At 41.0% G+C, this 15,495-nt stretch overlaps 1 protein-coding gene across 1 annotated transcript; it reads right to left on the reverse strand.

Moving 5' to 3' along the window:
- Positions 1 to 472: 472 nt before the first annotated feature.
- LOC121570084 (metaxin-1-like) lies at positions 473 to 15,068 on the reverse strand. The gene is made up of 8 exons (XM_041881559.2): positions 14,905 to 15,068; positions 5,899 to 5,968; positions 5,365 to 5,444; positions 4,408 to 4,500; positions 3,601 to 3,783; positions 2,484 to 2,560; positions 2,207 to 2,364; positions 473 to 2,080 (listed from the first exon to the last, which is right to left on the reverse strand). The coding sequence occupies exons 1-8, from the start codon at positions 14,998 to 15,000 to the stop codon at positions 1,845 to 1,847; spliced, it is 993 nt and encodes a 330-aa protein (XP_041737493.1). The 5' UTR covers positions 15,001 to 15,068; the 3' UTR covers positions 473 to 1,844.
- Between the last annotated feature and the right edge of the window lie 427 nt (positions 15,069 to 15,495).

The following is a 15,495-nucleotide window of genomic DNA, read 5'->3' on the forward strand; positions in this document are numbered from 1 at the left end:
ACAACATTCCAAAGGCCACAATCAACAGCCTGATGAACTCTATGCGAAGGAGATGTGTTGCGCTGCATGAGGCAAATGGTGGTCACACCAGATACTGACTGGTTTTCTGATCCATGCCCCTACCTTTTCTTTAAGGTATCTGTGATCAACAGATGCATATCTGTATTCCCACTCATGTGAAATCCATTGATTAGGGCCTACTGAATTGATTTCAACGGACTGATTTCCTTATATGAACTGTATCTCAGTAACATTTTTGAATGTTGTGTTTATATTTTGGTTCAGTGTAACTTGGGTGTCCTGGATTTTCTGTTACATTTAGTCTATGAGACCAGGCTGAAATATGTATCCATGTGTTGCAGCATGCTCTTTCATCTTTCCAAGCACAAGTACCCCTGTCCCAGATAGGCCTATCCAAAGTTCAGTGTATTACAATAGTTACTACACAAAATAACATATCTCCTCCACACAATTTTAAAGTATTTATGTGATCCATTTATTCAACCATGAAAATGAAGCCTACATTAATATATTTACAGTTTGCTTTTTCAACTCCTATTCACACTATAAAAAATGTATGCTATTTATTCACGCTACAGGTGTTCCCCCCTCAATATGGGACCATCCTCATCTTTATAGCCCACATCCTCATTTTGGCATATATTTATTGTATCTGGTTCTGAGGGCAGCTTTGCCTCGAGGGCAGAAACAAATGTGTTTGGTTAAATTTAGGCAAGTAATCCCAATTGGTTAAGGTTAGGCAGGTTCAGGGGTTGGATTAAGTTTAGGGTTAAGGTGTATGGCAACCTGTGTGTAACATTAGTTCTGCCCTCAAAACAAGATTGAATAAGTTTAACTCCACTAACAATTGCATTACAAATGTACATACCATAAATTATTTTACTCTCCAACAGGCTACCTTTAAGAAATTGAAAAATACAAAGTCAATGAGCTTCTTGCAACTCTGAATTAGACAATAATGTAACCCCGTATGGCTGAAGAGATCAACTATCATCCTAAAGCAGGGGAAGCCTTTACACAGCGAGCAGATGTATTGGAACATTAAAGTGATTTATTGAACTTCCCTGGGGAGGGCAATTTCCACAATATTTTGAAGCGGTCCTGAAACATTTAAATGCCCCAAATTGCAGGCCTGGCCCTCAAATTCATGGTAGGTGAAAAATTATAAAACAGTTCTCAGCCTTATGTTCAAGTGCTCTGTTGAAATTATTATTATTTCTAAACATCTAGAGACCTCACACACTGTCTACTGTGGTGTAGATGGTGGTTATTTTGGCAAGTGTTCAGAAAGAATGTGCTAATGCTACTAACAATCCAGTAACAATTCCAATTTCACAAATGCTATCTGGGATTTGTTCCCTCAATAATACAACTTACATACTAAAGTATAATCATTTGAATAAGATAAAGCAACAGAAATTTGAGAAAAGCAATGGCATGATTTGGATCAAAGCAGAGAAAACGTCCAAACATTCTTCTCCAAGTAAGACATCGGCGCACTCTTGGTGCATCGTTGAAGCATCTTAATGTATATTTCCACAATGCTCCTCCTCCTCTTCATCGTACTCTATGGCTTTGGCCCAATCAAACACCAACCCCTTGCCCCTTCTTCGTGTTGACTCCTCCTCCAGGATCTGAAGGGATTGTTGAGGCATCAGCAGTAGAGTAAACGTTCCACCTAGCCTATAAGGCTAACTGGAGTTTCTGCCATATTGGTTAACACCTATCCAGTCATTCCAGACTTCTGAGGGAGTGTCAACGAAGAATTAGGAATAGAGGCAGAAGATCAGTTTTGAATTGCGGCCGTCTCCTCCTCCCCATCCTCAGCCCTCATCCTCCTCCTCTTCCTCGTGGGAGGAGAGTGACCTGAGGCCTGGGGGACGGTGGTCTAGCGTCTCCTGCTGGACGTGTTGAATAGCCACAATGCCGGTGAGGAGGGCGTAGCTCAACATGGCGCCCAGGGCCACCAGGACCGACAGCAGTTGCTTGCGCCTCTTACCAGGCTCGTTGTCAGCGTCACCCCCTTCAGGCTGGGAGGACACCTTACGACTGAAACCATCTACACAAAAGATAAACAAGAGAAAGTGTGAGACATGGAATTAAAAAGTTAACAACATTAGCAAGTTATTTAATAGATTTGAGATATTATCATACTGCATGTACAGTATGTTATGTGTTCCCACACCTCGTCCCTCGCTGGGGAAGTAGAGCCCCAGGATGTTGGAGCAGAAGTGGCTCAGGTTGTCCAGTGACTTGAGGTGCTGCTGGAGTCTTCCATTGGGCAGTTTCATCTTCAGGATGGGCACCAAGTAGCCAAAGACAAAGGCGTCCAGAGATGAAGGTCTGGAGGGAACAGCGTCATGTAGTTAGAGATACATATGGATGCCATGCAAGTGAATTAAGTTGAGGTGCTGAATTCCCAGTTGAATGTCTTGAGGTAGAACCTCTCTGTGTGGACTTACGAGTCTCCAAAGAAGAACTTGTTTGAGCCCAGCCTCTGAGAGAGAAGGTCCATACACTCCATAGCATCGCGGTACAGCTGGAGAGAGAAAGGTGTTGACAGACTGTAAACTGACCTCAGGCCAAATTCTCACATTTCCACCATTTCGAGTTATGATATATTCCTTAATGAATTTCTGCAAGAGGCTATTCCAAAACACTGGTCTAGAGTCAGCTTTCCCCATCCATATTCAGGTCTTTAACCATTACAGACTGAAGACTGAAAAAAGGTACCCTAGACCAGAGCCGTGGATTTAGATATGGCTCTGCCCAGGACCAACCTTTGGGAAACAAGTTGAGTTCCCATGGCAACCCTATAAACAATTACATCATCACAGGGAGCAACAATGACTGAAGCATGCGTCAGCTCAGCTATGGAGGCATGTCCAATGTTCACACCTCTCTCAACACATGGTTTCCTCACAGCGTAAAACCCCCAATGGCACTATTCACAATTTATTTTATTTTATATAACCTATCCCAATTCACACACCTGGAATTCTATGGCCATTTCTAGGTGTTTTTAATGAAAAGTAGTAGTCTAACTTGCTAACGGCGGTGGTATATTTAAATGCATGTTGTACAAGACCGAACTGGACAAGAACTCCAAACCAAAACATGCGGTTGGCACTCATTTAGAAAATTGTTTATTGGTTTTTACTGTGCACAGGAGTTTCAGCATGGATTCCTTCCTCAGTGCATGACTGCATGAGCGCCAACCACATATTTTGGTATTTTTGCGGAGTGATAAAAAATACACACAAAAAAACAGTGGTCTCTGGTCCTCAGTCAACGTAAACAAAAATGCTTTCTCAACAATATATGTAGGCATTTCCAGTTAATTAAATCCAATTATAAGATTTTCCTTCATACCAATTTTTTTAAATCATCAAAGCGTTACGAAGTTTAGCTATAAACAATATAAATTATATGGTACCAATACAGTATCCCCTCCCCCACTAGACTGGTTGCAAAGGGCCCCATAATAAAATGTTATTTGGAAAGATTAGAAAGACTATTAAAACAATAGTTGCCTTTGGGTGTACCTACCCTACCTCCTCCTTCTCCCCCTTCACTCACCTCCTTCTCCACCTCCTCCCCTGCTGTCAACTCTTCGTCTCCCCTGACCAGCCTCAGCCTCCCCAGCTGCTGGCGCTGCATGCTGCCTGGCAGGAAGAAGTTCAGGGGGAATGGGGCATGCTCCGCGTGCCAGCGCCGAGTCACCTCCACATAGTTCTTAGGGTCAATCCACCGAGTATAGACCTAGACCAGAAAGAGAGAGAAGCACCAAAGTGTGAAAGAGATGCAAAAGGACTTCTACAAGCTGGAGGTAATGACATAGTATTTACTATGAATTAGAATCCTTAGGATATTCAGATGATTTCAAACAGACACAAAATACAGCAGTTGAGCAACACATTTTGGCATTGATGTACAATGCTTGAGCGCACAGTGGCTGTTTATCCCACTTCAAAGTGCTGCAGGAAGCCACATGTTGTTCCATGTTGACACTGTCCTGCTGGCACAGGAAACAATGTTTGAGGTATTTCTTTATAGGACACAATGGCACCAGGTATAATTAACTACAATCTTTCTAGTGAGACAGAGAGAAGCGAGATTAAGTAGGACAAAAACGCAGTAAGCGGTTATGTGACAAAATAAAATAAATTAAGCAAATTAGAATAACATTTTGCGATAATCAGAGTGATGTGGCACCACCCAGTCACTAGTGCACAACTAGTGACATCTTCCACGTCATCTCATTCTTGCAGAAATGTCTTCTACAACCTCCTCACTCATTCTCTCCACACACACACTCTCTCTCTCCCTCCCTTCAGCCCCCTCCCTGTCTGTCTTGTTCTCTCTGAGTAATTGAGTGATCCTCACCAGAGCTGGCATCAGTTTTTCCTCCAGGAGTGAGATGAAGGCCAGAGTGTCTGCTCCCTCTTTGGCAGACAGGTCGAAGTCAGCATTGTATTTCTGAAAGATAGGATCATATCACAACTCACTATTTTACCACAATATTTTAAACCAGTCTCGCTGTCGTTAGGTATTCTAAGTAGTTTTTAAAGCCCTTCTGGAACAATACCATGAGCAGCCTTGGCCCGATTACACCATTAGCACTTTCCATGTTCTCCAGAAACCCATTCAAAAAACGGAAAAGCTACCTCTAAGTGGAGGCCTTTATGGGACTCCTGGCAGTCTAGGTGTTCTGGGTCAAGTGCTTGCCATCTAACCTCATGACTGCAGGGCAGTCAGTCTGAAATGGTGCATGCTAGGGTCAAGAAGAACTCAACATGACTGGAAATCTAAGAGAGGTTCTCTCTCCCTCTCTCCCTCCCTCCCTCCCTCCGGAGAGTAAAATAAGCAGTTTTGGACTGACTTTGGGAGGGTTGTCTGGAAACCCCACCATCCTTACCCCTTTACTGTCTAGTCCTTTGGGATGATCTCACCAGGCTTTCCCCCCTGGTCGCTCACATTGCCACCACCACAGCACTTATCAATCTGCTTTGCATTGTGGTTTCTAACATCCCTACTGCAGTAGCTCACAACCCACCTACCACAGTCAGGGGGCAGTTAGTATCTTGGCTAATGGGTTCCATCTGGGCATAAGCTGAAGTGTGCATTTAATTGAGCTTGGGGGATGGGAGGAAATATCATAGGAAACATTGCTTTTCTCAATGGGAAATTGGGTCATAGAAACTGTTGTGACAAGAGAATCCACCAGTAGTTGAGTTCAGGGGCCATAATTCACTTTAAGCAAGTGTGGAACAGAGCATGGAGCAGCTCTTTCAGACCAAGCAAAGGACTGTGCTGTACATGAGCAGGCGGTCTCTCTGTCACCTGTTTCCTGAGGTGGATGATGATGTCACTGGGCCGAGAGAGGTTCCCATTCTCGCTGGTCTTCAGGGCAGGCAGGGAGCCTAGCAAAGGGAAAACGCATCATAAAGACAGGCATCTCACAACACCACTCATTAACAGCCACTGTTAATTTGACCATTACAGACCGATGGAGAGAGAACAGGAGAGTGGGATAGAGAGAGAAGACAGAGGTGAGAGCCATTGGTGAAGAGAAGGAAGACATTAAGTCTGGAAAGTAAGAATCAAGAAAAGCATACTATACAGATGGAGAAATAATATAGTCAAAGAGAGGAATAAAAACAAGAACAAAGTGAAAAGAAAGGGATGTTATATAACTACAGCTATTTTCTGCCCATTTTATAGAGAGCACATTTTCCTTCCAATCCATGTCTCCCTGTGTTCCCTTTGATTATAGGAGAATATGCCTAGTTCTGAAGTAAATGAATGCAGCCATGTTTCTCAAGTTGAGACAAAAAAATACAAAAGGACCTAAAAAGGAAAGACAAGACATCTTACCAGTGGGACTTCTCCAGGGGTTGCCGATCTTGTGAAGTTTGAGGGGTGCGCCTGCAAACTTTGCATAAGCCTGGAGTAAACAGAGATAATTAACAGGTTAACGCTGAGGACATTTTTTTTGAGCCAGACATACCTTAGTTTCCACAGCCTTCGATAAGAAACAGGCCAAATCCCCCAGGAAGCATCTGAGCTGGGCCCAAAATAACATAAAGGGAGCGGGAGGGAGGCATGAACACCTCAATTAAGGCAGACTCTAATGACCTAATACACAGGGTGTAAAAACAAACAGCAAGCATATAAACAACATGACTGTGGGATAGGCTGCCTAACTCTCGACACTGCAGACACCAGGCTATACTCCATAACCTTTAGCACCACAGCAATGTCTGCACCTGTTTTTTCCCTGAGGGGATAAAACACCCGGAACAACAAAAAGGATGGAATTAAAGGTTGACACTACGAATGAGACATTGAGACTTCTGAAAAGGATGGGGGGAAAAAACTTTGCGCAGGTGCAAAATAGAAAATTAATTATTTGTAAAAACCTGGCCCTAATCAATGTGGACGGACATAAATACCTGTAGATGTAACCATGTAGACTACACAATACTTATTTTTATCAATGGGAGAGGGGCATTTCTTGCGTCAGACTGTTCGGATGGTGGTTATGGAAGAAAGGATGTGGAGCCTGCCCTGTCAGCTGGCAGGCAGAGAAAGAATCCTGGAGCATGCAGTGTGAGTACCATGAGGGAAAGGGAAGGGGAGTCGTGGGTAGCAGTGCCAGTTGTGATGGAACAAACTGTTCCTGAAGAGATAAGTAGCCTATAAGGGGAGGGGCAAAGTAGAAGGAAAGCAGTAAAAGACCAGAGTAAAAAGGCTTGCGAAGGAGAAACTTCAATAGGCCTAATAGAAACGGAATAGCTGTCTAAACTAGCCTACATTTGCAAACTAAGACCAGGGCCCAGATTCACAAAACACTTCTTATACAAAAACGTAAGAAAATTTGTAAGAAAATAAATAAGTTCATAAGATCGTTCATAAGAACAATTCCTCAACAATATCTTAAGATTTAATGATTTTTTTTTACGAACTTCTCAAATATCTTATGAATCTTCTTAAGATGTGTGTTGCTAGGCAACCAATTTAGCTAGCTATCTAGCTAGCAATGGCAATCATGTTAGCATACTTCGTACTGGAATTACTGTTCTAAAACATGTTCTTGGGTTTAAAATAATCAATACTGAAACTTTCAGATGAAGTTTGTGAGTGAATTAAACATGTTCAATTGCTTTCATGAGCTTATTCTCGCACTGCCCAGAGTTTAGGACAAGGGTTTAGCTATCTTGGAATTAAGAACAAATCCAATAACTTTATTTTCAAGAATCACATTTCTTCTGAACTTTTTGCTTAAAGAGAAACAAAAGAAATAGCTCAATAACATTTCCAATAACCTTTTTGAGGAATAGCAACTTTGCTTAACCTTCTTCATAAGTCTATAGTTAAGGAAAAAAATGGCAGTTAAGAAGAAATGTCTTCTTAAGAAGGTTTTGTGAATCTAGGCCCTGGTCACTATTCATGGAACGTATGGTCCTGCATTTCCGCTTACTGTGTCCTGCACTCACAAGGGAAATCATATCGCTTAATGAAATAAGCAAACAGTAATCGACTGCATTAATATGCCTTTCACTGGATCTCAAAGCAATTGTAGTATTGCAGCAGACTTGATACAAAGTAGCCTAAAGACACATTGCACTGTATATTGACTAGGCAAATGTGGACAGCAGCATTTATGATTGTGTCTGGCTGATTGATAGACATACATAAAATGACATTCCAATAAATGTGGTTTGGCAAAGTTGAACAGATCAACCTGACTGTGCTTGCAGACAGGCGTAACGGGATGTTATGTCATGGAAAAGAAGAGGAAATTCCTTCCACATTGTCCGCAAGTACTCACAAACCCCACTTTCAGCTGGCCCCAGGACATTAAGAATGGCCTTATTGCTTTAACGTATCCTACAATCATCAAAACCGATAACACAAGAATTTAGATAGTCATTCAATACCTTTTACCTCAGAGAAGAAAGATAATCATGTAATTTAGGGTCTGCCCACAACAATGACAAACTGATCATATCACAATCACAAGCAGACATTTGTATTAAGTCAAGTACAGTACACAACCGTAGCTTATTTAGGGTGTACAATGTACAGCAATAGTATCAACATTGGGCATGGTGCTCCACTGTGAATGACAAATCTCACTTCAGATTGAAAGAAAAACTAATTCAAGAAGGCAGAACTAGATCTTCAATAATGGAATAGCCAGTGAAAGTTAGGAGGGAGGAATGGAGAAAAGCTGAGGTTTTCTTCACTGTTAGCCAAAGTCAACCAACCAGTTGGAAAAAATTTCATTAAACAAATCAAAGGCTGACATCATGGCTTTATTAGGAATTTCCTCCTCAATTTTGTATCTTTGGTTGTAAACCGAAGACTAGCTAGACTGAAAATAAATCATTCATATATTCATACCTACCCTACAGGTCTAAAAATACATACTTAATATAACAGTAGGCCTATACAGATACGTAGCATTGGTGTAGGCCTAGATAGAATGAATTACTGTGCATCCTGCATAACATAACAAACACACAGAACACCTGCTCTTTCCATAACAGACTGACCAGGTGAAAGCTATAATCCGTTATTGATGTCAACTGTTAAATCCAATTCAATCAGTGTAGATGAGTTAAAGAACGATTTTTAAGCCTTGAGACATGGATTGTGTATGTGTGCCATTCAGGGGGAGAATGGGCAAGACAAAATATTTAAGTGCCTTTGAACAGGGTATGGTAGTAGGTGCAGTTTGAATGTGTCAAGAACTGCAACGCTGATGGGTTTTAACGCTCAACAGTTTCCAATGTGTATCAAGAATGGTCCACAACCCAAAGGACATCCAGCCAACTTGACACAACTGTGGGAAGCACAGAGAGGGGCACAGGACTTTGGATATGTGAGTACAGAATCACACACATACAGTACCAGTCAAAAGTTTGGACACACTTACTCATTCAAGGGTTTATCTTTATTTTTACTATTTTCTACATTGTAGAATAATAGTGAAGTCATCAAAACTATGAAATAACACATATGGAATCATGTAGTAACCCAAAAAGTGTTAAACAAATCAAAATATATGTTAGATTCTTCAAAGTAGCCACCCTTTGCCTTGATGACAGCTTTGCACACTCTTGGCATTCTCTCAACCAGCTTCACCTGGAATGCTTTTCCAACAGTCTTGAAATAGTTCCCATATATGCTGAGCACTTGTTGGCTGCTTCTCCTTCACTCTGCGGTCCAACTCATCCCAAACCATCTCAATTGGGTTGAGGTCAGGTGATTGTGGAGGCCAGGTCATCTGATGCAGCACTCCATCACTCTCCTTCTTGGTCAAATAGCCCTTACACAGCCTGGAAGTGTGTGGGGTCATTCTCCTGTTGAAAAACAAATGATAGTCCCACTAAGCCCAAACCAGATGGGATGGCGTATCACTACAGAATGCTGTGGTAGCCATGCTGTTTAAGTGTGCCTTGAATTCTAAATAAAATCACAGACAGTGTCACCAGCAAAGCACCCCCACACCATCGCATCTCCTCCGTCATGCTTCACAGTGGGAACCACACATGCGGAGATCATCCGTTCACCTACTCTGCGTCTCACAAAGACACGGCGGTTGGAACCAAAAATCTCAAATTTGGACTCATCAGACCAAAGGACAGATTTCCACCAGTCTAATGTCCATTGCTTGTGTTTCTTGGTAGTGGTTTCTTTGCAGAAATTCGACCATGAAGGCCTGATTCACACATTCTCCTCTGAACAGTTGATGTTGAGATGTGTCTGTTACTTGAACTCTGTGAAACATTTATTTGGGCTGCAATTTCTGAGGCTGTTAACTCTAATGAACTTATCCTCTGCAGCAGAGGTAACTCTGGGTCTTCCTTTCCTGTGGCGGTCCTCATGAGAGCCAGTTTCATCATAGCGTTTGATGTTTTTTGCGACTGCACATGAAGAAACTTTCAAAGTTCTTGACATTTTCCGTATTGACTGACCTTCATGTCTTAAAGTAATGATGGACTGTCGTTTCTCTTTGCTTATTTGAGCTGTTCTTGCCATAATATGCACATGGTCTTTTACCAAATAGGGCTATCTTCTGTATACCAACCCTACCTTCTCACAACACAACTGATTGGCTCAAACGCATTAAGAAGGAAAGAAATTCCACAAATTAACTTTTAAAAAGGCACACCTGTTAATTGAAATGCATTCAAGGTGACTACCTCATGAAGCTGGTTGAGAGAATGCCAAGAGTGTGCAAAGCTGTCAAAGGCAAAAAGGGTGGCTACTTTGAAGAATCTCAAATATAAAATATATTTGGATTTTTTAACACTTTTTTGGTTACTACATGATTCCATTTGTGTTATTTCATAGTTTAGATATCTTCACTATTATTCTACAATGTAGAAATAGTAAAAATAAAGAAAGACCCTGGAATGAGTAGGTGTGTCCAAACTTTTGACAGGTACTGTATATACACTATACTTTAGGCCTAGGTAAAATGGCTATATGAAAAACACCAAATTAAACTATAAACCAGGCTTCAAAATTCACACCGTCCTCTCTTCTGCATGAGAGACTACAAACAGGTGCTCGTATTTGAGTGCTAGCCTATATTGCACTGCCAAGATCATTTTTTCCAGCATTGCTTAATAAAACAGGGCAACACACTTCTCATCTGAGGAATGTAAAGACAGACACTCCTCTTCTGGATATGTATGAATGCCACTTGCCTGTAGTAGAAAGACAAATGGTAGGCTACTACTGATTTTTTAAAATAAATAACAGACTACCAGTGGAAGGGTATCTTAGCATCACTAGGGTATCACTAGACTAGACTAGGGTTAGGCTACGGGCAATTCCACAGTAAAAGATTGATGCTGATTATTCACTTTAAAATGTATACCAAACTTTGCATCGGCACTGTTCTTCAAGTAAATGTGTTTTTGTAAAATTGTCTATGTAAATTGTTAAAAGTAGTCCTTGTGCATAGAGTTGTATGGTTTGTTTAACTTTGAAATCATTGGTTTTTGTTTGACATTCATTTTAAAGTGAAAAGTCTGAGTCTCAGCTTCAGTCTGTTACTGACTAAACATCAATCTCTTACATGATGTTCTAATTAACTAGGCTTACTATGATAATTAGACTAGACATTGGCAATAACGTATGCTTTAAACATAGGCTAATCCAGCAGTAACCATTAAGTAGATATGCTAATGCATATATTTTTTAATAAATCAAATATATATATTTTTTAAGAAAATTCTGGAGGGTTCTCTAATTCACTTTTGCAATGACCTAATAGGTGGAATGTACAGACGTCTAGCCTAAATGCAGTGACATGGTGCCAGTTCACTGAATGGAAAGAATGAGGTCTGTGAATGTGACATCATCACACACATAAATCTACCCGATTGCAGTGAAAACCCAGGGGGGCATCCTGGAAAACTCTGAATGAAATTGCTCATTTCCAGACAAGATTTTGTCCAAGAGTATGATGTGTCAGTAACATGCCTCCAGTTCAGTAGTCAATTTGTGGTTTTAGAGACCACACTGAGACACAAATTAAAAGCAAGCAAGATGTGCATTTTCCAACCACCAAAAAAGTAGCAGGGGAGGAAAGTCACTTTCCAGTCCCACATTTTACATCTTGTTCCCTCCAGTAAGGTGTGGGTCCAAGATATACATGTTTAAAAATGGTTTCATGTCTGAAAATTTTCCAGGGAGGAAAAGGTAGCTTATGATACTCAAGTCTGGATTACTCAAGGCTGCAAGGTAATATAAGCTGTCATATGTGGCTTGTGAACAAATCTGTCATTTAACTGAACATGCACAATGGAAATATTGTGGTTTACAGTAATACATTAGACGTTTTGGGTGGCCATGTATTCAGAGACAACCAAATGGAACATTAGAGGTATGCTAAATCAAAAACACTGCTTCCAGTCAGATACGTACAACACAATCTTTGGGGTATGTATACATGGGTACCATGAGAACTGTACCATGATGGACATACCAGGAATTTCCTGAAAGAAACTGAGGGGGGAGCTAAAGCCATTTACAGTTGCCTCTGATGCAGTGCAGCGATTGACAGGTAAACATACGTTCAAACATTTGGCACCAGTAGTTAAGGATAGCCTACAAGATGACAGGTCATAAACTCTCCAGTCCAGATGCTAATAATTATTAGGATTCTTTGGGTGTCACAACATGCAGCTAGCTGCTTTAATGCCATTGTTTCTGAATCTAGGCCTATTATAGCTGTGTTGCAGAATATTGTATGGCAACACACACACATTTGTTCTACTATCCTTGTGGGGACCAAACAATTGATTCCCATTCAAAATCCTATTTTCCCTTAACCTAATCCTAACCCCAAACCCTAATTGTAACACTAACCCTAAACCTAGCCCCTAAGACTAAAATAGCCTTTTTCCTTGTGGTGACCGGCGAAATGTCCCCACTTGTCCGAATTTTCCTTGTTTTACTATCCTTGTGAGGACTTCTGGTCCCCACAAGGATAGTAAAACCAAAAACACACACACTCACACCAGTGGTGGTCGGTGCAGTTTAGGATTAGGGAGGACTTTTTGTATTTTTATGAGCATGGCCATTTCTATTACAGTGTATTGGATGTCTCATTCCTACTCCATTCACCCAGCTCAATGTAACATCGATAGGTTTAGGCTACTACATGATACAAAAATGTGCCCTATACCCATCGTTGCTACATTTTACATTTTAGTCATTTAGCAGACGCTCTTATCCAGAGCGACTCACAGGCGCAATTAGGGTTAAGTGCCTTGCTCAAGGGCACCGACAGATTTTTTCACCTAGTCGGCTCGGGGATTAGAACCAGCGACCTTTCGGTTACTGGCACAACGCTCTTAACCACTAAGCTACCTGCCGCCGCTACAACCTAGACTACAAATGAGAGTTTATAACGTAGGTGCACAGGCCGAGAGACAAATTGGAGTACTCAAGGTGAGAGACAGTGACACATTCAATACTGTCTGGCACACTCTTGCCTGTATCTAGCTGATCTGGGGTGTAATCATTAGTCCAAACAGTTTCTATTGGATAAATTCAGGTAGGTTCATCCCCGTTTCGTTCTGTTTGCTTCCGTTTAAGAAACATTTTGCAACAGAAATCGGCAGAATGAATACACCCCTGATCACCCGCAAACACAGTTCACTTTCATAGCAGCCCCATACAGCATCATCACTTTGCTCGTTGAATAATTCCTTCTCGCATCTACGTGGTCTCCTCCGCTCTCCTTTTCCCTTCACTTGTGGACTCAAGTGCACAACACCATAGCTGTCTGTGACCAGGCAAAAAAAAACTCTCCAAGCCAAACTGTCATACCATAATCGCTAACGCTAACCCCTACACAGCCTACATCGTTGTCAACATATTAGTTAACGTCATAGTCAACATTGCTACTAGAACTAATGTGTTAGTAAACCCACAATCCAATCCATGTGTACAATCACACAGTACAATGAACAGCAAGCAGTTTAGCAGTTACACCGGCGGGCCCCGGTGGCACTAAATTAATAAAACCGAAAGCTTACCTTGACTTGGAAGAGTTGGAGTGTTGGATAGCCTTAGCTAGCTAGCTAACATAAAAATAGCATTCCTCTCTGTTTGAGTCAGGTTGTTGAGTAGGCTAAATTAGCTGCATTAGCTAGCTAGCTAAGTAAGTGAAAGGTAAACTAACTAAAATGAAATATAGCTAGCTCCCTCTTTCTCGCTAACTCTGCTGCTTCTCCTTCATTTTTGAAGAAATTAATTTGTTCAAAACGGTTCAACTATTGTCTTTCTGAGTCAACTACTCACCAAACTTTATACACTGCAGTGCTAGCTAGCTGTAGCTCATGCTTTCAGTACTAGATGAATTCTCTGATCCTTTGATTGGATGGACAACATGTCAGTTCATGCTGCAAGAGGTCTGATAGGTTGGAGAACGTCCTCCGGAAGTCATCATAATTACTGTGTAAGTCTATGAAAGGGGGTGAGAACCATGAGCCTCCTAGGTTTTGTATTGAAGTCAATGTACCCAGAGGAGGATGGAAAATAGCTGTCCTCCTGATACACCATGGTGCTATCCTAGAGTGTGCTGTTAAAGCTACTGTAGAACTTCATTGCAAAACACTGTTTTAATCAGTTATTTGGTGACATATGAATATATTTAGTATAGTTTTATATAAAAAAATTAACTTTAATGTTTCACTAATTGTATTTTTTTGAAATTCACTGAGTAGGATGGTCTTCCTCTTCCTCCTCTGAGGAGCCTTCACTGAGACGCACACAGGCAGGTAGAGTGAAAGTTTACTGTAGTTACAGCTGTTAACCTAGACCTGCTTGTTTGCAGTGTGCATTGATTTAGCTAGCTAGGTACATTAAATTATCTACATTCTTGTGAGATTTATTTGCAAATTGCCAGTGCATGCTGCTGTTGTTACTAGTTAGCTTCCGTTAGCTAGCTAAGTTAGCTAATGCCATTTTCTTACATAGGACGCCACTACAGTTACGGGTCGATAGAGACAATTGATAACCTTTCAAAAAGTGTCTGAAAGGGGTATAAGTTAGCCAGCTAGCTAGCTGTAGATACTAATGTAACAATGTTCACCTTGCACTGTAATTACATGGTACCAGCCCATGTAACGTTAACTATCATGTAAATACACTACCGGTAGTTACGGTGAAATGTTCAATGCAAATAGCTAACGTTAGACAACTAATAGATAGCCATGTCAGTGAGGGATGTGATGTCCAAGCCAACGCCATCAGCATTGACATTAGCTTGCAACTGAATATGAAGGCAGCCAAGCTGTGCTATCTTGAAATGTTGTTATTGCTGGAATTAAATCATAATTGATATCTTACCAATACAATTAAACACTCTGTGTCGACAGAAGGTAAACCCCAATCGCCTTCCCAGCAGTACAGCTCAGAGGTAGCCATCTGCGTGGAGGCAGCCATCTTTAATGAATTGAACGACCTTTTCACTCGGAAGTGATACCTCTCGTTGCCACTGACAACGTCTACGTTTCTTGTTCAGACTTCAAGATCGTTCTGTCTAGAGGTTTTTGAAGCTAGCCACCTCGGTCCATTGATAGAGTCCTTTGATATCTAAATAATGTATGATTAACAACATTCGGTCTATTACAATGGAACTTTGAACAACATTTGCCATTAGAAATAGAATTCAATGTATGTGCTTCCCCTATGTTTTTGTGGTGCAAGAATGTTGTAAAAATTCTAAAAACAGTGGTCAAATTGGTCCAACAAACTGTGGTCAACTCACCAAACTGTCTTTTCCAAACATTTGGAGCAGGACATTGACCTGGAAAATGTTTCCAGTGTCTTTGTCAGAATAGATTTAGCAGATGTTCTGAATAAGGATAGTGTACTTTTTCTTCTAAACCAATACATGGCTTTTTAATGTGTTTGATGAAGATTAATGCTGGTATATTT

This window comes from Coregonus clupeaformis, unplaced genomic scaffold (assembly GCF_020615455.1).
Source record: "Coregonus clupeaformis isolate EN_2021a unplaced genomic scaffold, ASM2061545v1 scaf0853, whole genome shotgun sequence".
In the NCBI taxonomy this organism is placed as follows: domain Eukaryota; kingdom Metazoa; phylum Chordata; class Actinopteri; order Salmoniformes; family Salmonidae; genus Coregonus; species Coregonus clupeaformis.

Coding starts and splice junctions, on each gene's coding strand:
- LOC121570084 (XM_041881559.2), bottom strand. CDS start 15,000: ATGGCTGCCTCCACGCAGATGGCTACCTCTGAGCTGTACTGCTGGGAA. Junction 4,501..5,364: donor TCATCCACCTCAGGAAACAG/GTGACAGAGAGA, acceptor CCTATCTTTCAG/AAATACAATGCTGACTTCGA. Junction 2,081..2,206: donor CTTCCCCAGCGAGGGACGAG/GTGTGGGAACAC, acceptor TCTTTTGTGTAG/ATGGTTTCAGTCGTAAGGTG.